Source organism: Coccinella septempunctata, chromosome 3, assembly GCF_907165205.1.
Source record: "Coccinella septempunctata chromosome 3, icCocSept1.1, whole genome shotgun sequence".
NCBI classification, from domain to species: Eukaryota; Metazoa; Arthropoda; class Insecta; order Coleoptera; family Coccinellidae; genus Coccinella; species Coccinella septempunctata.
In genome coordinates this window covers 37,509,892-37,534,571 of record NC_058191.1, presented here as the reverse complement: position 1 = coordinate 37,534,571, position 24,680 = coordinate 37,509,892, and the positions used below count along the sequence as shown (strand labels likewise).

At 38.2% G+C, this 24,680-nt stretch overlaps 1 protein-coding gene across 5 annotated transcripts in view; it reads left to right on the top strand.

The window, feature by feature from the left end:
- The window catches only part of LOC123309910 (neurobeachin), a 452,107-nt gene that overhangs the window by 293,499 nt on the left and 133,928 nt on the right, over positions 1-24,680 (top strand). For 4 of the 5 annotated variants that reach the window (XM_044893215.1, XM_044893217.1, XM_044893218.1 and 1 more), the window contains 16 exons: positions 3,309-3,409; positions 5,109-5,204; positions 9,684-9,805; positions 10,006-10,132; positions 10,193-10,312; positions 10,472-10,618; positions 10,835-10,948; positions 12,437-12,577; positions 14,705-14,850; positions 16,083-16,296; positions 18,810-19,062; positions 20,385-20,527; positions 21,217-21,598; positions 21,986-22,302; positions 22,794-23,781; positions 23,959-24,552. In XM_044893215.1, the coding sequence (XP_044749150.1) occupies positions 3,309-3,409; positions 5,109-5,204; positions 9,684-9,805; positions 10,006-10,132; positions 10,193-10,312; positions 10,472-10,618; positions 10,835-10,948; positions 12,437-12,577; positions 14,705-14,850; positions 16,083-16,296; positions 18,810-19,062; positions 20,385-20,527; positions 21,217-21,598; positions 21,986-22,302; positions 22,794-23,781; positions 23,959-24,552 (4,005 nt within the window). The remainder of the gene's footprint in view (positions 1-3,308; positions 3,410-5,108; positions 5,205-9,683; positions 9,806-10,005; positions 10,133-10,192; positions 10,313-10,471; positions 10,619-10,834; positions 10,949-12,436; positions 12,578-14,704; positions 14,851-16,082; positions 16,297-18,809; positions 19,063-20,384; positions 20,528-21,216; positions 21,599-21,985; positions 22,303-22,793; positions 23,782-23,958; positions 24,553-24,680) is intronic. The other variant, XM_044893216.1, reaches the window with a different exon arrangement.

The window sequence follows — 24,680 nt, the reverse complement described above, 5'->3', positions numbered from 1 at the left end:
AAAAAAATCTTTTGTCAGTAAATTCTACGTATAAAAGTGCCTAAGAAGATTCTAGTTTCAGATCTTTAACTCCAAAGACAAAATAGTTATGAGAACTTTTCGAAATCGTCAAAATCTCATTTTTCGTTTAACTCAAAAACGAAGAATCGTAGGAGGCTACAGTTTTCATCAGCCTTTGTTTCTCTGAAAAAGAACTAGAGAATGTGTCATTCGTTTTCTTACAACCTTTTAGTTTTCAAGATCCCCTCAGTAGACAACGAATTATGCCCACCGAGTACTATAAGAACACCTCACATAGTAACAAGATGAATCATATCCCTTAATTAGTTTAGTTGAGCTTGGGTTCCGAATAACCCGTTAAAAAATTTAACGAATATTTAACTTCTCATCAACGTCCCTTATTACATATGAACGTATAATTGCATATAAACTTTTAATGCATGTGTGTGCTTAGTGGGGAATGACTACAAGCAGCAGCAATAATCAGTATGTCCACTATTAACAATACAAGTATTTTCACTGCGATATCTCAATTCTGCTACAGTATTTACATGATCAGGTTTTACCTCGAAGAAATCACAGAAGATATCTAGGGAGATTGAGGCCAAAAAGTTGACCCAGCACGCTGACGTTTTTTGCAAGATGAATCAGACCTGTACTAGAAATTTCAAGGGACTTGACTATTTGAGATAGGTTTTCTCTAATGGACGGATACTGCCAAAAAGAGACTCACCTTTGAAAATACCCTGTACAATTGCAAGTATAGAATATACCTCGTTGTATTACAGTCAAAGAAGACCAGTTTTCTATTATACACATAAAAAGCATTGTACACTATGCCATCCTCACGATTACTCCTCATACATGAACGAATTCAAATAGTACGAATGGAGAAAAAATCCCATTCCTTTTGATCTTGCACAGTGATAAAACAAGATTCCAACTGAAAATTTTCCCTCGGAGAGAGCCCCTTTTCATGTACATAAGTGAATCTTTATGATTAGAGAGCTCGAGCCTCATCCGTGTCCGCAGATTTTCAATGGCGCGAGCTGAATGTATAAAACGAAATGAAAAATAAACGTACTGTGCTCAATTTCCACGTTGACTAAGTGCAACCTTGTTCGAAAAGTAAATTCGTCCGTTTCACCAGGCAAACTTGTTTAAAGTTCAAATTGAATTTTCTCAGCTGAACCACCGCAAACGCTTCCGCGAGCTGTACAAGCTGGTGTACCATTACGTTTCACCTCGTCCGCTATCATTTTTGTGCTCGTTAATGTTATATTCCCCGGCCAATGGCGGGAATCCGAATGAGTAATTCTGGCTTGGGGTATTTCCGGGGTGTAATAAAATATGAAAAGTTCCGTGCCTAAATGTACAAAACGGGAGTTGCGCTTATGATTTCGGCTACATGAATTTGGTTTTTCGGCGAACAGAAGTTTTTTATGACGAAGGGTTTGATGGAGAAGGAATTTTTTTTGTACTTGTACTTGAGTTTTTTTTGATATTCCTTAATTTTAATGGATGAACTCATGAATTTAATTCTTATGAGGAGTAGATTGGTTTTTAGGGGCACAATCGATATTATCACTGAAGCTTTCACAATATAAAGTGCCTAAATTGAGAACTGGAAAGTATTTTGAAAGTGAGACTTCGAAACTGTAGAAGTCACAACGTTCTCGCTCTATACAGGGCGTGTCACGTTGGATGGCCTATTAGACGTCACAGTATAATCGGCCTCAAAAAATTGGTTTCCCCTTACTTCTAGACTTTCCTTGATAACTCTGAAAGTTTGCTCTACCTTCAAGTGTGGGGTTTATTTAGGTGAACCTCTCTTTCACGTAGAATTGATTGAAACAGTAAGAGTTTAGGTTGTTATTTGAAAACCCTCTACAGTTTGGCTCCAAACATCAAAGAGTGTTATAATGCTACATAATGGTTCAATTTCAAACAGTGAAAAGTTTTTCGAAAAGACGCCCCTAACAGAATTATTCAAAAAATTGTGACCATCCGTTCTCACTATGGTTCTCATAAAAATCCCAATATCTCATAAACCGTTTACTTTTTACCCAAGGTATGGCACACTATCAAAATTGCCATTGAATGAGTTATCGAATTGTACAACAATGAGTTGGGTGTGTCATTTGAAATAAGATGTTATAACGTCAAGTTTCAGGTCTGAAAATATCATAGGGAGAAAGAGCATGAGCGAAAACCCCAACATGCAACTTTTCAGCACAAAATTGTGTTTGGTTCTCTAAAAAACGTCCAATAGGCCATCCACCGTGGTACACCCAGTATATCCCATTACGAACTGACTCCCAATTTATCTTTATTCCAAATAATGAACCGCTACTTAGTTACTAACGAATAGAGTGTCTCTTGCACCAAATATATTCAAAGAAAGCGGATTCCGGTTTTCATTTTGCCCGCGAATATTCAATTCGGAGGAAATATTGAAAACTTTATATTGAGAGTTTCAGCGGAGGAAATAGGATTATAACTCTCTCTCCACCGAACTGATATAAAATGGTTCTCTGGCATCGATCTCTATTCAACCGAATTCAGGACCAAATTGAATTGTGGCAAATTTTATTGGGGCAGGTATATAGAATCCAAACGAAATTAAAAATAATTGATGGTACGAAATATTCTGCATCTATTTTCAGTAATAGAAGAGTATATAAGCATTTCTGTCTGAAAAATCGATAGATGAACCTTGGTCAATTATATAATTCGTACAATATACGAGAGACGTTTTGGCGTTGGTCAAATTGGTGGTGAAACCTGTTATGCCAGACGTTTCTTAAGTCAACGTCAGTTTGACGAAAGTAAGGTTAGCACCGTCCACAGGCAGGGGTTGTTATGCCGATTCGACTGTTGTTTTTGGCCTCTGCGTTTATGAAGCCTATTTCATTATGGTTTTTTAAGGCATATCATGAAATCTATCGAAAGGATATCTTGGGCTACGAGATTATTTATTTAATATCTACTATATTTTTCCACCAAATAGTTATTCATTTTCCTTCCCACCACTTTCTCGGATCATCCTGAAAATTGGATTGAATCTACACTACTATAACAGATCGTGACCCTCCATAATTCTCCTAGCTTAGGATCTGGGAGATAACCATTTTCGTAGGCTTCGACGGTGGTTAATGTACTCTGTTTATTTACGGGATATCAGGATATGAGCCAAGAGTGAATATTATAAGGCCGAAAATTAATTAAGATTAGTTTAATCGCAATGGGTTTTCATTAAAAGATTCAATGTCTGCGTCAAATGTGGTAATTTTGGCTCTTTGTTTCAGATCTACTCATAGAGATGCTGGGAGTGCTGGCGAGCTACAGCATAACCGTGAAAGAACTGAAATTGTTGTTTGGTGCCATGAAAGCTGTGAATGGTAAATGGGTAAGTTAAACGTCGAAGAGAAATAAGTATTGGATAACATGAAGAGGAGGTAGTTTCAGAGCTCCAGAAAGATATTTGTCATGTTCAGTGTGAATGTATTCTTAAGAAAAGGAAAATAGTTATTTCTTTACCAAGAGTGAAAACCTGTCATTTATAGTCGAGCCTATAAATTGATAGCCTAGACTAGAAAGCAGGCTAGATAATAGACAGTTTTTTGCCGAGGTACATATTACATTTTTGCTTCATCCTCACTTACTTTTATAAAAATAAGTAGTCATCCGTTTGCTAGCCTAGTCTATTTCGCCGTAGTTACCAATCCCCTGAGATCTGGAGGAGTGTAGCAGTTACTGATATCCATATCGCGATCACTATCTATTCTTGACGGTAATATTCAAACCACGTTCTCATTTCACTCGTAAAATCTTGTGAATTTTATGAAAAATTTGTTTGACAACAAAAAATGACAGTTGCTATTCAGGGGCGTAGCTACCGCGGTATAAGCGGTATCAGTGATACGGGGCCCCCAGTCTTTAGGGGCCTCCGAATGTCTGTAAGCAAAACATTCCTAAAAATGTTATCCAAGACCTCTTACAGGTTTTACAATAGCATTTTTGAGAATAACTGCTAAGATAACCATTCATTTCAAAATTCCGTTAATTACACCGAATTCATCATTCAGATACGAATACTTAAAATCTGAAATTCAGAAAATTCGTGCCGTCAAAGAACTTTTAGAATTAGTCCTGATAAAATTCTATAGCATTGCATCCAGTTTTCCGGACGATATTACTGTATGCCTTTTATTTTTGACACTACCGTTTACAACTGCAACCACTGAAAGGAGTTTTTCAAAATTAAAACTCATAAAAAATTATCTGAGGACTTCTATGGGACAGAAATGGCTTTCAGACATGTCGTTATTGTCAATAGAGTGGGAACAACTTAAAAAACTGAAATCGTCATCAGCTATGGCTGATTTGATAAATAGATTTGGTGAAATAAATGTTAGAAAAATGTATCTTAAATTTATTGTATTGTTTGTTTATTATTAGTTTGTTTATCATTTTATGTTGTTTGTATATTATTTCGCTTCCAGCACAAGTATGAGTTAGAACTTTTAATTATAAGTACATATAATCATTTCGATACTAATCGAACATTTCCTGCCACTTTTATTTTTACTTCACCCTTCCTTAGGGCCCCTCAACACATTTTGATACAGGGCCCCTCTAAGGCAAGCTACGCCACTGTTGCTATTTCAGGCATCAAATCGTAGATTCACGAGAATGACTATATAACTGCTCTCATACCGGGTCGTATCATATAGTGACGACAGCGGAAAAAAAGAGTTTGCGGACGAAAAATTCTTGTCGTCAAAATAGTGGACTTCCGATAGGAAAAATATTTCTCCATCCCTTGAAAAGCATTTTCAAGTTTAGAAACGGAAAACTTCATCCACGGAAATCTTGTCGATCTACATTGTTTGTCGTAATTTTTCTTGATTCTCCACGATCCACCCCTACTCGGAGGGGGGTTGAACCTCACAGCACCCGTTTATTTCCAACTTCATACCATTAAAGTAGGATCCTCATTTCTCCCTAGAAATTACTATCTACCTCCACCAATTTTTTGTCCGTTTCAGTCCCCTCCCTGACTTATTGTACTACTCCTACACTAACTGCTTTTCCTCTGTTTTCAGCCCCGTCACTCCGCCAAACTACTGAACGTGCTCCGTCAAATGCCTCAGAGGAGCGGACCAGATGTTTTTTTCAGTTTCCCAGGACGCAAGGGATCGGTAAGTGATTTCTAACGACTTTAACGGAGTCTAGAAAACTCCTCCGTGTTCCTTTAATCCATTCAAAATTCATGGATAGGGAGGGACTCCCAGAGGGTATCTGGACGCGTTTTATTTTAGGCGACAGGGATTCTATTTGCTCGATTCGTTATTTTCACCTCGCCCTTTCGAAAACGGGGGTTTCCATCGAAACAGGAAGAAAAATTATTGACTCCTAGAGGGAATCAACTGAGGTTATTTCCAGGATCTTAAGAAACTGGTCAAAGTGAATTGTGTGAGTATAGGTTCTCCATGGGACCAGTGAATACGCAAACGACAAGAACTTGCCTGTAAGTGAAAGAGTTACGAGGAGCAAGAAAAATATTCAGATATAGGAGAGTATACTCCATTCACTTTTATTTTAGCACTCGGTTGGCCATGGAAATTTGACACATTTCACTCTGTATAGTGGGGTTATGACGCTTGTCAAAACATTTTTGGGTTTTAAATCAACGCTATGTTGCCCGTTCAACGTGAAAGTTTCTATTATTACGTATTTTATCACAATGTCGAATCTCTTCGGAAAATATATGACGAAAATAATTGATGTTTATACAAACTGATTGAAGGCATACCCAAATTCAGATATTTGCATGGAAAATACAAGAGATCAGTAAAATATCATAATATGCACTAGCTTGAGGAGTGTTAATGTTCGTTATCTTCTTTGTCTAAAGTTTGAATACGTTACATTAGTTGTAGATTTCAAAAATATTAACCCGAAGATGAAATCCATATGATGCAGTGGTTGGGAATGGGTATCTCCCGAAGGTATTAACAGAAAATTACAATAATGTTAAATTCTTCAACAAAAATCATCTTATGTAGAAGGAATTAAAGGAAGTTTCAAGTCAAGATGAACTTCACCTTTGAACAAAAATTTCACATGAATAAACAATTAACAGGACGTTCATTTGTGGCTGTCCATCTTAATACGTTGATATAATAATAATAATTAGGTATCTATTGGTACCTTAAGACATTTACCTACAATGTTTAGGACAAGTCAAATGAAAAATAGAAAAATCAATAATCGGGAACTTATTCTACGATGACATTCATCGAAAATTTCGCATTAATTCACTCAAACATCAAATTCTCAAATGCCACCACTTTTTTGGGTCTCCCAATAGAAGGAAATTCTTTGTCATCCTCTACATTCACAATCTTCCTGACTGTGGAAATATTCAGCTGAAATATAAGTCGTTTAGATTCAGATGAAACATTATATAAATTCTCTTACATTGAATATGTTCGATACCGTCTGACGTATTGTGGATTTTAGAATATCAGGGTATAACTATTTGAATGAGCGGACCTGGATTCTAAATAGCACTTCCTGAAACCTTGTCACTTTTTTCAATCACTTTCGGCATTTTCGTAATAAAAATTGATATTAGTTGTGGCAACGGCGATATGACATTAACGACATTTCATGAGTGCCAACCTTACTCCGTTCTAGTTACAAAAACCTGAGAAAATTATTTCATGGCCAACCGACTGCTAAAATAAATGTGAATGGAGTATACCTAAACGTTTGATTTCTCATAACTGAACATTTGGCGAACAAGAATCGCCAACTTTTGAAACGATCACGAAATGTCTCTGCTTTTGTGGAGCTGTAGGTACCTTTGGAAATAATGAAAAAAAAATGTGACTGTAGAATCCATTCAGGAGCAGAATTCATGTGGGAATACCGAATATAAATTCTGATAATGATATCCGAAACCGCACAATTTCTAGTGTGAAGATTATAAATCATCTTAATATTCAGACCGTTCCACTATATTTCATTGATACCCTCAATATTACAGTAGAAAGCTACCAATGCTTTTCGGATAACCCTAGGACAAAATGCCCTTTAGGGACCCACGCTCTGAAACGCTCCATAACTAACTGCTTTCGATGGGTATAATTTATAAGGATTACGAAATAAACGACGTCCCTTTTTATTCGAAAATTCATCTTGACGACTTATTAAATTCCGAAAAAAAAATGAGAGCTGGGACCGCCTGGAATAAAACCACTGCATAATTCTTCATTGTCAAAATTTTACGTTCGAAGATATATCAATCTACGTCCGACAGAATCCCAGTGGTACACTTTTCAGTCCTTCCCTGATCACTTCTCTCGTTGAGGAAAATCCATTTGTATCACTTATAACGAGTCATCTCATTCGCTACCACGTATGGAGAAAAAATCGACGGCCCTGATGCAAATCTGAACTGCTGGTCCAGATTTAAGGATGTTCATTTGAGTTTACTCTTCAGGAAAACCAAATTTCTTTTCCAAAGATGTGACAATTTGAAAAGGTGTAACACCCTGTATATACGGCTCCCATAATGGAAAAAAAAATGCCAAAATAAGTAAAGTTACGTTCGTAGGGGTAAATTTCATACGTTTGGTTTTAATCAATTATTTTATACCTCCTTTTTTGAAACTTCAACTTCAATTTCTGGGCATGCTGTGCCTGTACGTACTTTCAATTCTTCTACAAGTGTTTTATATACAACAGACTTGAAATGTCCCAAGAGTTGTCAAGTCTGGGAAGAGTGGTGGCCATTCTACTGGCCCTCTTCTACCAATCCGTTTTTCTTGGAAATATAAAAATGATTTGTGATCTACTGCCTTACTAAATTCAAATATTGAATGGTCATCAAGCTCCTCAGACTTCATATCAGATTTTTCCTCTGGGGTTTTGTATCAAATACAGCCCTGAGATGTAGAACAATTGAAAGTAAGAAAATGTTCGAACTTAATGAAAAACTTGCTGGACAATGAACCAGAAGAATTTTCTGTAAAGAAATAGATTAGGATGATACGGAAAATATAGGAAAACATCAATATACCCAAATTTTGACGAACAGTAAATTCTGATTACTGTTTGTGATTTGTCAACGAAGTCTACGCCCTTGTTATCTGTGTCGGATGTTTCCATCGGTCAAAAATTACAAAATGCAGTTTCCATCGTCCTTTTTCCCTTTCCACTTTGTCATATTTCAATGTCGTCTCGGAAAACGCTGTCTTAATTCGCCCCGACTGTAGCTCATGGGATAGTAATCAAGCAGATTGAAGTTTCGGTAAGAACGACTCATTCGACAAGAAAAACGCCGGCGCTCCATTCAAGTTTCCCAGCTTCCGTCCCTTATGAGGATACAGCGTCCTGTTTGTTTTACGATACAGTTGTTTGTATAGCTGCTTCCATTGTTTGAGCAGCTCGGATACTACCCAAAGGAAATATTATAAGTAGGCGGTAAGCGGCCTGGAAGTTTGTTATGAGCTAGAGGCGGCCGATCTTGGATGTGGATTCTGTGTTGTATCGAAGAGACTGGTGCTGTAGTTGCGGGAAAGATATACGAAACGTTTCCGAGCTCGGTCAATTCGTGTATGCATGGTCAGCTGCGGCATTTCCGTAAGGCATTTTCACTGGATTTTCGAACATCTGTCGGAGAGATGAGAATTGAGTCTGAATCTCAGGGCTTCAGTTCAGGGTTTTCTCCAGTAACTCGTTAAAACTGAAATTTCCAAATTCAAACTAGAATTTACTGCTTAATATGATTAGAGTTTCAGTAGAAGTAATTCTTACTTCATCACATTCAGTGGTCGCACATTAATTTCAATGTAAGGTGAAAATAACCATCATACAATAATGGAACCTTGTTGTAACGTCAATCTACAACAATGAAGCCATGGCTACAATATTAATTCAAAGTTATTAAAATAATCAAACAAACAAACAGCCCAACAAAAAATGGCCCAAAAATTTGAATAATTGATTCGCAAAAGTGTTGAGACTAATTTCCGATGATTATTATTGTGGATATTGAGCAACTGAACAAGTGGAAATACAATTACTTATCTGAACGAGCTGAAGGAGAAACCTGACAACTGGTGCCATAACTGCGACGATATATCAGAGGATTACTTTGTTTAAAAAAAAAACCTTTCGGATCGTCGGACGATGAAAATTATTAATTATTTTTTTGATTGCTGTCCAAGATATTGTTTTCGGCCCGCAAAGCGTCGCCAGCAATTGGGACAAAAGACGCCTGACCAACTTGAGTTAGGTAACCTAACATGCACGACTGAACAATACGGATCAGTTAGATTATCTACTTGTGGGTTAATGAGATTGCCATTTTTTTCCTTTCTTGCATACATAGCGAATGAATCCTTGTCATGTTCTCAGAGCTGCTTTCTTAGCAACAGTTGTCAAAGTTTGCGGCAGAGCTGATTGACGAAGTTTAAGAGGGTATTGAAAAAAACTGTTTTTTTTTATATGTTGCAATAAATGTAAAAGTGCGTTTATGCCATTCTCATTCCAAAAAGTATTTGTAAATATCCAGCTCCACCTCGTAGAGAAATGTCGTTCAGCGTAGCATCCCCCTTTCGGCCTCCTGAACAAAAACGTGATTAAAAGAGATATTTTTCTTGTTGCAGGCAATTGTGTTACCTCCATTAGCGAAATGGCCTTACGAAAGTGGCTTCACTTTCACCACTTGGTTCCGTTTGGACCCTATCAATTCAGTTAATATAGAGAGGGAGAAGCCTTACTTGTATTGGTGAGTTTATAAATAACATGGAAAACGGCGATAGTGTGTAGTTGAAAAAATCAGAATTCTCTTGTCCTTCGAATCCTTTTTAAGAGCTTTTGATCCTCCATTATTTCCTTGAAAAATTACTGTTTCAAATATTAATGGGGAATTAAGTTTCCTGCAACTGCACCTATGATGTTTAATTTATTACTGATTTTTTTTTCCAGTTTCAAAACTAGTAAAGGTGTAGGATATACAGCTCATTTTGTAGGCAATTGTTTAGTTTTAACCTCGATGAAAATCAAGGGCAAAGGTTTTCAGCACTGTGTCAAATACGAATTTCAACCAAGAAAGGTAATGTCTCCATTTTTCGCGATACAATGTACTGAAGTTATTTTCATTTTCTTATTCTAGTGGTACATGCTTGCTATAGTTTATATTTATAATAGATGGACAAAGAGTGAGATAAAATGTTTAGTCAATGGTCAATTAGCTTCAAGCACAGATATGGCTTGGTTTGTTTCGACAAATGATGTAAGTATTGGTTTTTCACCCATTTTTTTTATTCCGCAAATTTCTCTGAAAAGTTCTAGATACAATATTCATTACTCTTTAGTTGGTCATCTCGATTTTACAATGATTTTTCTTATACTTCATTATTCATGTTATTACAATTATGCATTGGTTTTTCAGCCTTTTGATAAGTGTTATATTGGTGCCACGCCAGAACTAGACGAAGAGAGAGTTTTTTGTGGTCAAATGTCTGCCATATATTTGTTCAGTGAAGCACTAACAACGCAACAAATATGCGCTATGCATAGGTTAGGTCCAGGATACAAGGTGAGTGAAAATATTAAAATTTCTTCCTTTTTTTATATAATTGTAACATTGTGTTTGTTGGACTTGACATTGTTTTGAAATGGTCTTCTGGATTCCATTGTAGGTCGGGTGTGGTACTCACTATTCGCTTTGTGTTTCTCGTTGCATAACGATGCCTTGCAGAATATACACACTGTTCTGGCATATTTTCTAAATATCATCAATTCTTTTTTTCAGAGTCAGTTTCGTTTCGATAACGAATGTAATATTAATTTACCTGACAATCACAAAAGGGTGAGTGATAATGACCAGTCATCTAGCATGTCATTGACTGCAGTGGATGCACGTACCGTAAGCATTATTTTGTTTTTCTTTTCTTTTTTTTTACCATAGATGATGAAGATTCACTAGATTGTATTTTTGTATGTATCTTATGCATTTCGAGTTGTTTGCTGTCACATTTTATTCCGACGAGAAACTGCTTGCAAAGTCTATTGGAGTAAAATTAAAGGAGTGATTTGGGGAGGGGGCATAATTTTATATCAGAAATTCAGAATCAGCCTTTACAAATATCGACACGCATCTATAATTCGAGATAAATTCTGGGCAACCAATATCGTGTCACGGTACAAATTTCTGGGATTGATGGAAAATCATGATTGCCTATTCGAAATTGGCCTAGTTAGTCGTGCAAGTATAATTTCCTCTGAAATTCGATTCACACTCGAAGGCACGTGGTCATCGATGATTCTGGCATGCTCTCCATGGCGGCCCTTGATGTTCTTGTGTTGAGAACAAAGCGAAATGCATTGTTGTCGCCTTATGATATAGTCATGATCGAATACATCGCATATGGTTATAATTAACATCGTTATCATAATAGAGTTCGTCAATTAAGAACACTGATGGGATAGGTTCAACTTGATATATATCTGGATTTGATGTGGAGTTTGGAGTCGCTATTTTAGGGTTTCAAAGACTGGATGCGAATACATCGAATGTGATACTGAAATTTGAGAGTCGATAGTGCTTTCCTTCTACCATACTGCTTCTAAAAATGTAAATGGACTGTATTCACCACAATCTGCCTTTCGTTAGATAAATACCTACCTGTGAATATTAGCAGAGGTTTATATCGCGAACCAAATCTATCAAGATTCGTCAATAACGAAGAAAGGCTTTGGACGGACATAGAAATTTATAGTTTCGTCGTTAAAGTATGTCCTACGTTTCAAGGGTCAAAATTGTCGTTAATCGGGTTGTTCATGGTGATGGAGATATAAAATTGAAAAAGCGACACAAAAATCAGATATAAGCCGTAAAATTTACGCGGCCACACTCGTAAACATATTTATGTAGTGCTTCCATACATTTCCAATCGATGGTGTAACACTAGTTGTTGCCTTACCTGTGCAATTCCCAAATGTAATTCTAGATGGGCAAGATTATAAATATAATTGTATTCCTCCAAAGGTAACTGTTTCTTGACACCCTTATTCAACTTTATCAATTTTTTTATCTTTTCGTGAATTTCAGAGGGATATGCTGCGAATGCTTGAGTAGTTTAGTAGATAATAATTAATAATATAATAATAATTCTGCTATCTGCATATCAAGAAAATTGTTGTTGATTGTTGAATTTCGGTGCTGCATGCTCGGTTCAACTGTTTATCCTGTTCATTTGCTTGTTATTGTTTTGAACCGGTAGTTTCCTTATAATAAAGATTCAATTCAATTTCGTTAGTTTTATCTTACTGGATATTTTTTGTTATAGTGACTTGAGTAGTATTGACATAAAAATTCCGCAACTGATACTCCCTGATTTGTTTATTTTTGCAGGTTTTATACGATGGTAAACTCTCCAGTGCTATAGTATTTATGTACAATCCTGTTGCAACAGATAGTCAGTTATGTTTACAATCAGCACCCAAGGGCAATTTATCTTATTTTGTACACACGCCTCATGCTCTCATGTTGCAAGTAAGTATTCATCGATTCGGACTGGTTTAAGGTTCGGAGGGAGTGTATAATTTTTCGGTTACCTTGCGCGGCGTCTTTATTTTTTGAATCTCTTTTTCTGAAAAATAGATGAGGGTAGCACTTAAGTTGAGATCTCAAACCTCTCTATACCTTCTGTTCTCGACAAAATCTCACAGATAGCTCTATGAGATGAAGTTTCGTAGTGACTGAATGTAGGTTTATCCTTGCCTGCTCGAAAATTTATTCTATTTCAGTATCTGCAGTGGGGGGAGCACCAAGAATTTGGAGGAGGGCCATACCCACCCTGGCCCCAATCTGTCTAAGCCCATGGCTGGAAATATTTGTAGTAGCTGTGCCAGGCATAGACCATTATGATATCGATAAAACAGGCACAAGTCTTTAGATTCCTTCAGATATTACAACGGCAGACTGTTAAAGTTCGACTGTCAATCAGTAGTACTTCTTTTTTCTGTTGGTATCTAGAGTAACAATGAATGTTGGTGTACTGAGGAGCTACAAACGTGAAAGCAGTATTTGAATCCTGCTATGATCTGGGTATTATAACGGAAAATAAGCTCATCTGACGAGAACACCTATCGCAGCTTATTTGCAGAAATTTGGTTACATGTTTTCCCTGCAGGCAAAAATAACAAGGTAGCCTGTGTTTTCTACAAGGATCTATCAAATATTTGCCTACCCAAGAATGGCAAGAATCTAACTTGAAGCAGACTGATTTGTTGTTAGAAATGAAAAAAAAGAGTTTTTGATACCTGTATATTGCCGGTGGCGACATATGGCCTTGACACAATGGCACTGACAAAAAAGCCTACAAGTAAATTAAAGGTAATGCAGAGAGCTATAAAACGTGTGATACTTGAAATATGACGAACAAAAGTTGTAGATATAATACTGCGCGTGGCAGATCTGAAATGGCAATAGGTAGGACACATGGCTCGTCTTGAAAGGCCAGGAAAGGAGCTGAAACTCCTTTCATTGGTCTAGAACCTCTTTGTGGCATAGTAAATGAATCTAAAGAAAAAGGAGAAGGTATAAACCGATAGGGAATCATTCTGTGTTGGATAATTCCAAAAAGTTTCTTCGGAACTTTGACATTTCGTGATCTAAGAAGTATCTGAATCTTGGCAAGAATATGCTACACCTCCTCACTGGATTCCTTATAGGTTTTTAGGAAACATCTAATGAGAATGGATCTAGCAGAAAATGCGGATTCTGTTGGGAGGAGGAGGAAACACCAGAGCATCTGGTGACGAAATTGCAGGCCAACGCAATAATTCTTTGGACGAGAAACTCATAGAAGCGATGAGTAAAACTTCTTGTGTCCTTGGGTTCATCGGAACTTAGGAACTAGAGGGCGAGCTCTAGACTACTAAGGGGGGTGAGAACAGCTCTTTGATAGGGGGCACAATAAATCTTGAGGTCTCAGTACAATGCAATCCCACTACAATCTATTGAGGTGAGGTCTAGTGGGTCATTGGTGAATGAAGACAACAAGGTATCTGTGTCTGTGATCAGAGAACCTGACTATGTCTTTCTCGATTCAACTGAGAAGATCACTTTTATGTGTCAGGAAGAGGATAATTGACCAAAAAGTGGCTTGGGGGTCTCTTTCGCCTCAAACCACCCGAACTGATACCACCGACGACCACATGAATGCTTCTCTTGGTAGGAAAATTCATCCAGTCGCACAAACGATGAAATTTGAGTTAGTCACACCTGTCTGCTTGGAAAATGCATTAGCATTTGGCATACATCCCCAATCTACCTATTCCCACTTACTTGAGCAATTTCCGCCACGCGTCTAAACCGAAACCGCAATCTAATAGACGAACATTCCCGTATTCTACCCACTTTCTGTTTCGTTTTCATAAGTTAGTCGAACGAGTGTTGCAAGTTTCGGTTGCTCTGCATACGTCGAAAATTGCATTTCAGGACCACTTTGACAACACACCTACCCCCCTCACCTCAATTAAACTGAACTAGCACGCAAAACTCATTAGAAACATCGCGAAATATCTACCATCTCCCTTCGGACCGTAATGCAAGTCGCGTCTCCTTGCTGCATCTTCGGTCCGTTGCCTGCCTAATGTTCGTAATTGCGTTTTGCAGGACGTGAAAGCGGTGATAACGCATTCCATCCACAGCACTCTTAATTCCATAGGAGGTATCCAAGTACTGTTCCCGCTATTTTCTCAATTGGACCTGCCTTACGAGTTGAATACCGCCTCGGACTTCAAACGTGATCCGACCCTATGGTGAGTATCTGGATTGCTTGTTTGGATTTTCGAATGAAAAGAATTCTGGGAAAGGGGTTGAAGTGGTGGTTCGGAGAAGGGAATGGCTGGTCCATACTCAGAATCGTTCTTAACAATACGAGGTTTGTACAAAAGGAAAGTGACTCTATTTTTCTCCAGACCAAAAATATTCATTCATTCTTCAATATTCTTCTTCCTAGTGATCCTCATCCGATGAATACGAGACTGAGGCATGATAACGGTGTTATTTCGGGCCTAAAAATCTCGAACAAGCAATAACCAGTGTTCTGATCATTCTTTTCGTGAAGCTTCGCCCAGACGTCCCATAAATCGAAGGTCGAATTCCATATTGAAAATGTAACCTTCTGGCAACAGCCAGTAAGCCCTTTTGCCTAACTTGACAGGGTTTTTCGGTCTTGGCAGCTTTCACTGTGATTATTGGGCTTTAATTCCAACCTCATCCCCATAAACCTATGGTTCGTCACCTGTTATTATACTTTTAAGAAGTTTGGATCACTGTTGAGGTCATTGAAGAACTCCAGTGCGTCAAAATTTACCAATTTCGATACAAACTTCTCTGTCACACTTTTCATGCCAAAAACAATTTATGGCATGAGCCCGCCCATATGCAAACATCCTCAGTAATTTCTCTAATAGTGATTCGACGATTCTGTTCAACAATATTCTTCCCCGCTTCAAGGTTTTTATCACCTTGCTGGGGCGTCCTGGTCCAGCACTGTCATTAACATCTTCTTTACCTTCTGTAAAGAGCTTGAGCCAGCCATAAGGCTGGCTCGCCAAATGGCACAGCCAACATTTCAAGTGTTTTTGAAGCCTATTCTTGGATCCATTGTTTTGTAGAGCCAAAAATCGCCATGAACACCAAAATAGGTCTTACGTGTTGCTTATGGGACTTAACACAACAACAAAAGTTCGAGAATCTTTATTTGAACAAACCTCGTATATTTAGAGGAACCTTTAGAATAAATTCTTTCCACAATCTTCTCAAAATTATTTCCATACTCACGATTATACTACTGAAAAGTCATGTGACTCATACTCTGTTCAATTCATTGTTTTATCATTTCTGGGAAAATTTGCAACTATACTATACCTAGGCTCTGAATTACAATGGTACAGGTATGATTACAACAATGAGAGATAAGTTAGGTTATGGAAACGGAATGTTTAGGTTGCTTATAATTTTTCGATTGTACCTACCTCTATTTCAGCTCAAAGTTACTGGGGTTTATCTGCGAACTAGTGGAGACGTCGCAGACAGTCCAGCAACACATGATACAGAACAGGGGATTCCTAGTGATAAGCTTCATGCTGCAGAGGTCTTCTAGAGACCATCTCACCGTTGACGTGCTCGGTTCATTCCTCAGCTTAACTAAGTATCTTGTTACATGCCTCAGTGCCAATAGCGAGCTCTTGCTCAAACAGGTTTGTACATGGTAACATTTCCCGAGTATTTCCTTTGATGTAAATGTTCGTTTGAGATAGAAGCGTACAGAAAAAAACGTTTTGAGAAACAATTACATGTTTAGGTACGAGATCTTTGAAGCAAAATCATCTTCAGATTTATAAATATTAAACTGCCATTCCTGTATTTGTTTCAAGACAATGTATGGAAAGAAGTACCCTGTCTTTCAAACTCCCCAATAATTTCGAATAGTTCCTCCTAAACTATAAGATACATTTCGCAAACTACAAAATCCCAAAACTAAATAAAAACTTCCCTCCATTGAAAGTTTGTCGAATCTGACCCATATACTGCATTTATAAAATATTACCGCATTAAACTTGTTCCCAGCTTAAATGATGCTTGAGCCCCCATAAAGCTTGATCGTTTTTTTTGCATATCCAATCAGTTTATGGAAAAGTTGAAGTGTCCAAAGTGCTTTGCATGTTTCTGATTTAATGAAAATTTGAATAATTTACCTCGCCCAATATCGGATTAAGTATTCGGCGCCAATGTTAACAAGCATCCGGATGGAATTTTGATATTGAAATTTTATTATCTCGAATTTAGTTGATGCTGCGAATTATTGGAATCGTTCATGAAGTTATAAACCCCGCGCGGATTATAATTTCGTTTTCGTAATTTCGATTTATTACTCTTCGTTCAATGGATATTTCAATTAGGATCGATTTAAAAGCTGTAATGAACGCTGCTCTAATGAACCAACCTTCAGAATGTTCTGAAAATTCCGTTCCTAAGCAGGAGGATTCTTAGGTTTGAGAGACTCCTGAAAATTAAGTAATTGTTTTAGGTCATTCATAGGGAGAAAAGTAAAGGCCTTTTCGGAAAGAAGAAATGTAAAGAAAAGAATAGTTGAAATTTATAAGGGTCCCAAATTGCATGATTTTGTTTATGTTTCGTACTTCGATGCCAGACAGGTAAACAAAAATGTATTGTTCTGCAAAGATGTTGATTGAAGCCTGAACCTGAGCCTTTAAGGAAAGGAAACAGCCAAAATCCTGCAATTTGGGACTTCAGGCCAAAAAAGCTAAAAGTTAAGAAGCCTGGTAATTCAGATTATTCACCTAATATCCAGCCGTGGAAGCAACTATCAAGAAACACTAGCATTTCCAAATTACAGCATGGGGGGAAATAAAAACGAAAATTAAGATAACTCTGATACAGATGCTGACGACAGTTTCGAACCCATTTGATCTCATCACAGCAACTCCACTTCCATTTCGATGAAAAACGTGAATGAATTGATCGAAGGCTAGCAGGGCTTGGAGTGCTGCTAATACTCCAGCTCCATCTGGAAAACAGCGATATCCAACTCAATTCCCAGATATGAAAAGATTGGTTTTATACCAAGGATTAAGGAGGGTGAATTGAGTTGGATCTTCTTGACTGCTAGATGGCGTTGGAGTATTATCTATACTTCCAAGTCCCTTCTAGCATTCAATAAGGTGATCGATTAACTGTCGTTCTCCATCGTGGTGGGAGTTGTGTTGGCCTGATGACACCGAAACCATGGTCAGCATCCGTTTTACAATGGAATTATCAGGTCTGCTGAATGATTGGCTGGTTCAATTCATATCGTAACATTTTTTGATATTTATTTATATTGACAGACTCTGAGTGTATGACCTACATAAAATAAGAATCCCTCCAATAACTTGTATGTTGAATGTGCATAGTTTCATTTCCTTCATCTGATTGATATTGACATGAAAAACTTGACCATTGAGAATCAGTTGTTTTCTACAGATTAGATAACATGAGAGGTGTCCCAAAATTATGCCAGATTTTATTTAAATAAATATCATCATGTTATCGCTTGAGCTGGTTTCGTTAAAAAAAAATAGATAGAAAAAAATCTTTTCGAAGTGCATGGTGACCAAAGGCTTCACTTCTTGTGCCAGCTTAATATGTTGATTATGGAGACTCAGATCTTCAGTAGTTGCTGTAGAGAGCTTCTTCGAATTTGCGATTTTTGTCCACCATCCACTTCGATATTATCATTTGGCTTTAATTCGACGGCTAGCATCTTTAGCATAACCAAGTGATGAAATTCTTCAATTAGTTTCATCACTAATAACTTTGAACTCCTTGAAATTGTTAACCTTTGACTACTGCGTAACATACTGTTGTTATATTTTTTTTTTCCTTCAAATCAAAATCTTTCGTGGAATTTGGGACACCTACATTTCCAAGCAAATACTTTCTACCCCTAATATACCCAGTGATGTTAAGATGAATAATATTGTGCTTTAGTCGAATATCTCCAGTTTGGAAACATTATTGTTTTGCGCTTCTTATTTTTGTTTTCACCAACCCGTACTTATCCAAGCATGTGTACAGATAACATGATTATTTTGATCCCTTTTCTACGCTTCGATTCGACGCAGTACCTTCCAAGAACCACCGAGTGTATGAACATAATATACATGTCGATGGGTAAGTACGAGGGACAGATAGATCAATTTTGATTCAGTTGTTTTGCTTTTCATTTCTGACCTGGCAGTTGCTGGATCACGTGCTGTTCAATCCGGCACTGTGGATATACACCCCGGCACCGGTGCAGACGAGACTGTACTCCTATCTGGCCACGGAGTTCCTCTCAGACACGCAGATCTACTCGAACGTGAGGAGGGTCTCAACCGTGCTGCAGACAGTTCATACGCTCAAGTACTATTACTGGGTCGCGAATCCTCGAAATAAGAGTGGAATAATACCGAAGGGTTTGGGTGAGTTGAATAACACATAATTAATTCGGCGTTAATCTGGAGTGTACAAGCTGGATCTCCAACTTGTTTGTATTCAGAGTGAATGCACAGGTTGGACATAAATTTTTGAATGAGAAGATCTCGAGAGCTAGAAGAAAATGGATGACACATTTCTATGGTAAGCCAGCCTACTTATAATTCAACAGAGAATCGAAAAACAGGAAAAAGTATTGAATTTTTTCTCGTGTATTTTTGAAATCAGCAAAAAAATTGCAGCAACATGAAAGAACTTTCAACTATAGTATATTTGAAGAATCAGAAATCCCTGTCGTATCTCCAAAATGACTGGATCAAAGAATCAATAACATTATATTCGAATTCCTCAGGAAAAAGTGCCTGTAGAATCTAACAACGGATTTCGAATACGAGTTCGAATAAGCGAGTTATTCAGCTTCAATGAAAATGACAATTTCTCAATTTTCGTTCATAACTCAAAATGTATGAACGTTAGGCTGGATCTGTTTTCAGTTTTACATTAGTCAAGAAGAAAGAGCTAGAGAATGTGTTGTTCGATTTCTTCTAGCTGCTATAGTTCTCGGGATCCCTTCAGTAGACAACGAATTTTGCCCACCCTGTATATCCAATGAAGTTTTTCATTGGATGAGGAAACATACTGTTAGATTTTGTGTTGAAGAGAAGAGACTCGCCCTGTATTCAAAGTCAGGACCATTGTTGCCTTTTTCGTTTCGAATTTATAACAGCGGGATCAGCTCAAGCTGATTCTTTTTAGTGAACCTTCGTCGAGACTGTTCTAGCAGGGCTCAACTGGGAATAAATGGCCGTGAACGAAGCTTAAAACTTGCTGAATCCCAGGTTTCATATCCAGCGAATTCTACATTGTCAAGTACTGAAGTTACACGATAAATGAAAACCTTGAAATTCCATTTGATGAATACGTCCTACGTCTTTTTCCGCTTAATTGAATTTTCCCGTTGGGGGTTTCATGCCGAAGAGCAAAAACACATCCACGCTGAATTTGGATGTTCGCGTCGCAGTCATTTATGCCGAGAGACATAATTGAAAATTCATTATATCCCACGGTAAGCGGTCTGGGATCATTGTGCTCTTTCAAAACGAATGATTTGTTAGGGAGAAGAAACATATTAATTTTTTTTGAATCCTTTGATTTCAGAGTGAAACCTGATGGAATTCTAGTTTTTAATTTGCCAACTTTCGATGATTTATTTCTAGATTTTCTTGTTTTTAAAATACTTTATTTCCGTTAGGAATCAGAATCTTTTTTATAGATCTATGTCAGAAATTGAATAACCACATAATTTCAGATGGACCTAGACCTGCGCAGAAGGATATACTGGCTATCCGAGCCTACATATTGCTTTTCCTCAAACAACTCATCATGGTAGGAAACGGCGTCAAAGATGATGAACTGCAAAGCATACTAAACTATTTAACGACAATACACGAAGTGAGTATTTATTTAACTGGCTTTAATGCTCTCACTCAGTCCAATAGGGAATACTCCTTCTGACGAAAATGGTGTATTTTTTATGAAATATCTTTGAAACGTCACATTTTGAAATAACCATTTCAACGGTTTCCCAAAAAAAACTTTTAGGTACTTAAGAATGGAAAATAAAAATGGGTATTTAAAATTTAAAGCGTTTCGTTTCTAATGCAAAAGTTGACAACATCGACTGAATGCGTTGATAATAAAGGACAACAAATACACTATCTTGATGAGACAGACAAAGATGGCTGTCTATGAAGTCTGCGACGAACGAAGAAGGTCGTAAAATTTTATGGGATGTTTATGGTCGGTTGCTGTTGCTGCTCGCCAGTGAGTACGCTCCTCATGATGGCTGTCAATCAACAGCTGATATTTTATAAACAAGCCATTGTTCTGTTTATTTTCTAGTAGGCGCTGTTGCCAAATCGTAAACTAGAAACGAAGCGATTTAAATTTTGAAACCTCATATTTGAAGAATGATTTTAAATAGTTTCCGCGGTGCATTTGAAAATTTCATGAATGAAACTCATAATTATTCAGTTTAAACTTGCATATGCTGTGATAACCCAAACTGAGATATTCAACATTCCGCATCGTATGCGTTCAGAGATATCGATCAGCCATTCAAAATCTATAATTCCTCTTAGGATGAGAACCTTCACGACGTGCTCCAGATGTTAATATCACTGATGTCCGAACATCCGTCGTCGATGGTTCCCGCTTTCGACGCAAAGTTCGGAGTGCGCTGCATCTTCAAACTGTTAGCTTCCGAGAGTCAATTAATACGGTTGCAAGCCCTGAAACTGTTGGGCTTCTTCCTGAGCAGGAGCACCCATAAGAGGAAGTACGACGTGATGAGTCCCCACAATCTGTACACGTTGCTGGCTGAGAGACTTCTGTTGAACGAGGACAGCCTCTCGCTACCGACTTACAACGTTCTTTACGAAATCATGACGGAGCACATCAGCCAGCAGATTTTGTACACTAGACATCCAGAGCCGGAATCGCACTTCAGGCTTGAAAATCCCAGTGAGTATTGCTTTGTTCTTCAAATATAGGGTTGTTACAATTTCATCGTCTGAAAAAAAAAAGTTTTTCTATTATTTGGTGAGATAAATCAGCTCCTTAAGTGATATTTTCACCCATTGAGTCTTGAGTCGTTATTCTAGACCACAAATCTTAGGCTCAGTTCATGCAGCAGTACTATTAACTAATCTGTGACTGGTGAACTCAGGCAGGAACAATTGCGTTCATGTGATCGTGATCTGCTCATTGAATTGGTTCCTTTCGTAGGTCACAGGTAGAGTTCTTAGTGGACCTGCATAAAACCACAATTTTAATCTGAAATTTTCATATTAATCAGATATTTTAACTCATTTTGTATACTCACCTTCTTCTTTCCACCTCCTTTCTCAGTGATTCTCAAAGTTGTTGCCACATTGATCCGTCAATCGAAGCAAGACGAACAGCTGTTGGAGGTGAAGAAGCTGTTTCTGTCGGACATGACGCTTCTCTGTAACAACAATAGGGAAAATAGAAGGACAGTCTTGCAGATGTCGGTTTGGCAAGAGTGGCTCATCGCTATGGCTTACATTCATCCTAAGAACACGGAAGAACAGAAGCTGTCCGATATGGTTTATTCACTGTTTAGGATGTTACTACACCATGCGATTAAGTACGAGTATGGAGGATGGAGGGTGTGGGTAGATACACTGGCCATAGTGCATTCCAAGGTAAACGACAAATTTGTTATCGAATATTGATATAGAAATGCTTTAGGGAGCATACCTCTGGTGTCACGAAATAGTATTTTTTTTTAAACCACTTTCTTTTTCCTGAAGAGAAAACATTTTCATGTTTTCGTCGACCTCTCATACCTTTATGAAAGTAAGTAATCACTTATTTGCTGACCACAGCTACGTCGCCGTAGTTGTCACTTCCCTCAGCTCTGGAAGAGTACTAATGATATTTATATCGTTATACAGTCTTGATTATAATGAACATTAATATTCAAACCACGTTCTTGATTCACCCTTAAAATCCACCAGTAAAGAATTGATTTGACAACAGCAAATCATATCTTAGATAGGCGCCTATACTTTTATCAAATCCTTCATTCACGAATATGACTCGACTTTTCGTTTGGGAATCAGTACATGAAATGAAAATTTTTTTTTGAGGTCGACGAGTTCTGAGCAAAATAAACATTTGAAATCCTTTTCAGGTATCGTACGAGGAGTTCAAACTTCAGTTCGCCCAAATGTACGAACACTACGAACGCCATCGCGCCGACAACATAACTGACCCGCTGGTGAGGCAGCAACACCCGATCAGCACCATCTCTGGGTGGGAGCATCAAACGCAGGCCGTGGCGAACGGCGACTGCGCTGACGACCCGGACGAAAGATGGAACAACAGAACATCAAACATGCGCGAAATCACCCACGGCAACGACAAATCGGACCATCTGTGCAACTGCGACTACAACATGTCGGAAGGCAGTCCCATGTCTTACACTGCCAAACACGAGGATAGCGAAGGTGTCAGTTTAGATTCTAGGACTAGCGATCTCTATAGTGACGTTAAAGTGGGCAAGGATTCGCCGTATTCCATGGATTCGCCTTTGAAGTCGCAGATAGCTGAGAGCACACCCGAACCTTGCGAGTACCAAATGGTAGTTTGTAACGGTTTACATACGGAGAGCAGCTCGAGCTTTGGATCGCCAGCCAAGAACCCTGAAGAAGTGGAATCGACAGAAATCATATCCGAAATCGTGGAAGAGATCTTACAAAAATCGGAAAAGCTCCTGGAAAAGTGCGAGGAAGATCTCAGGAATGACGAAGTACCTTCCCCGATCGTGGTCGTTGATCAAGAGATCGTTCAGGCGGTAAACGAAATCGTTAGTAACGTCCTAGAAGCTGTCAGGGAGGAAGAGGAGGAGGCTAACTTGGAGACGACGCTCACTCAGGATCAAGAAGACGAGGAGAAGAACGATAAGTCCATCGTTTCCCAGCAGAGCATCCAAAGCATCGAAGACACGGGCTCGCCAACAAGTCCTGAGAGGGATATACTGGACAGTGACCTTTCGGAGAGATACCAGACCCCGACCGACTACGACGAGGTGGTCGAAATTGCTACCGGTGGTGAATCGCCAATCAAGCAAATCTCTATTGAAGATGTGAAAGGAGACGAATTGAAGAAGCCTGATGGTGGTAAGAATGTTCGATTCATATTGTTTTTACAACTGTTTCTTCTTCTGTATCTTCAATTTTTCTCTTTCTTCTGGTCATTTCGTTCCTAACCTGTTTTTGTCTCTGCAGAATTTCACTATTGAATGTCTTGAATATAATATCCTTTTTTGCATATTTTCTAATTATTCACTATTGCAGAAGAGAAGGAGAACTTTGATGAAGAGGTATTTTCCACTGATACCGCGGAATCTGAAGAAAATACTAAAGTTCCAGAGGAGGAAACGCCCAAAGATAATCCCGAAGAGTTTCACGAAGCGAAATCCGAATCTCCCGCAACCGAAACCATTCCAGCGGTTCAAGAAGAAGGGGATAAAACTAATCCGATCGAAGGTGCGGAGAGTGACGTGAAGACCGTCGAAGTTGTTAGTGAACACGAAAAAACTGAAAGTGGAGAGTCCGAACCTGTGCCAAGTGTCGAAAATAGTGCTGTGTCTGTAGAATTAGAGCCGTCCAATGTAATTTCTAGTCTAAATAATGAATTAACTGAAGACATTCCTATCGAACCAAGTGAACTTATACCGTTAGAGAACAATCCTTCGGCGAGTTCAGAAGACGTTTCGAAAAAGGTCGTTGAGGATGAGGACAGCGAAGTGCCTTCGGTTGAAAGCATTCCAACGATTTCGAAAATCTGTGATCCTAGTTACGATGTCGAAAATATTGTATCTACTAGTTTTCCGAATCCTAACGACAGTGAGAAGGTATCAGACGTTGACGCCCCAGCCCAAAAAGATAGTGAGTATTTTTAATTTATTTGATATGTGGATATACATATCCGTAATTACTAATTTCGTGAGCGCCGAGTGGAATGGGCAAGAGAAGAAGATGAGCAGATTTAGAGGGTTCGGAAAATGCACTTAATC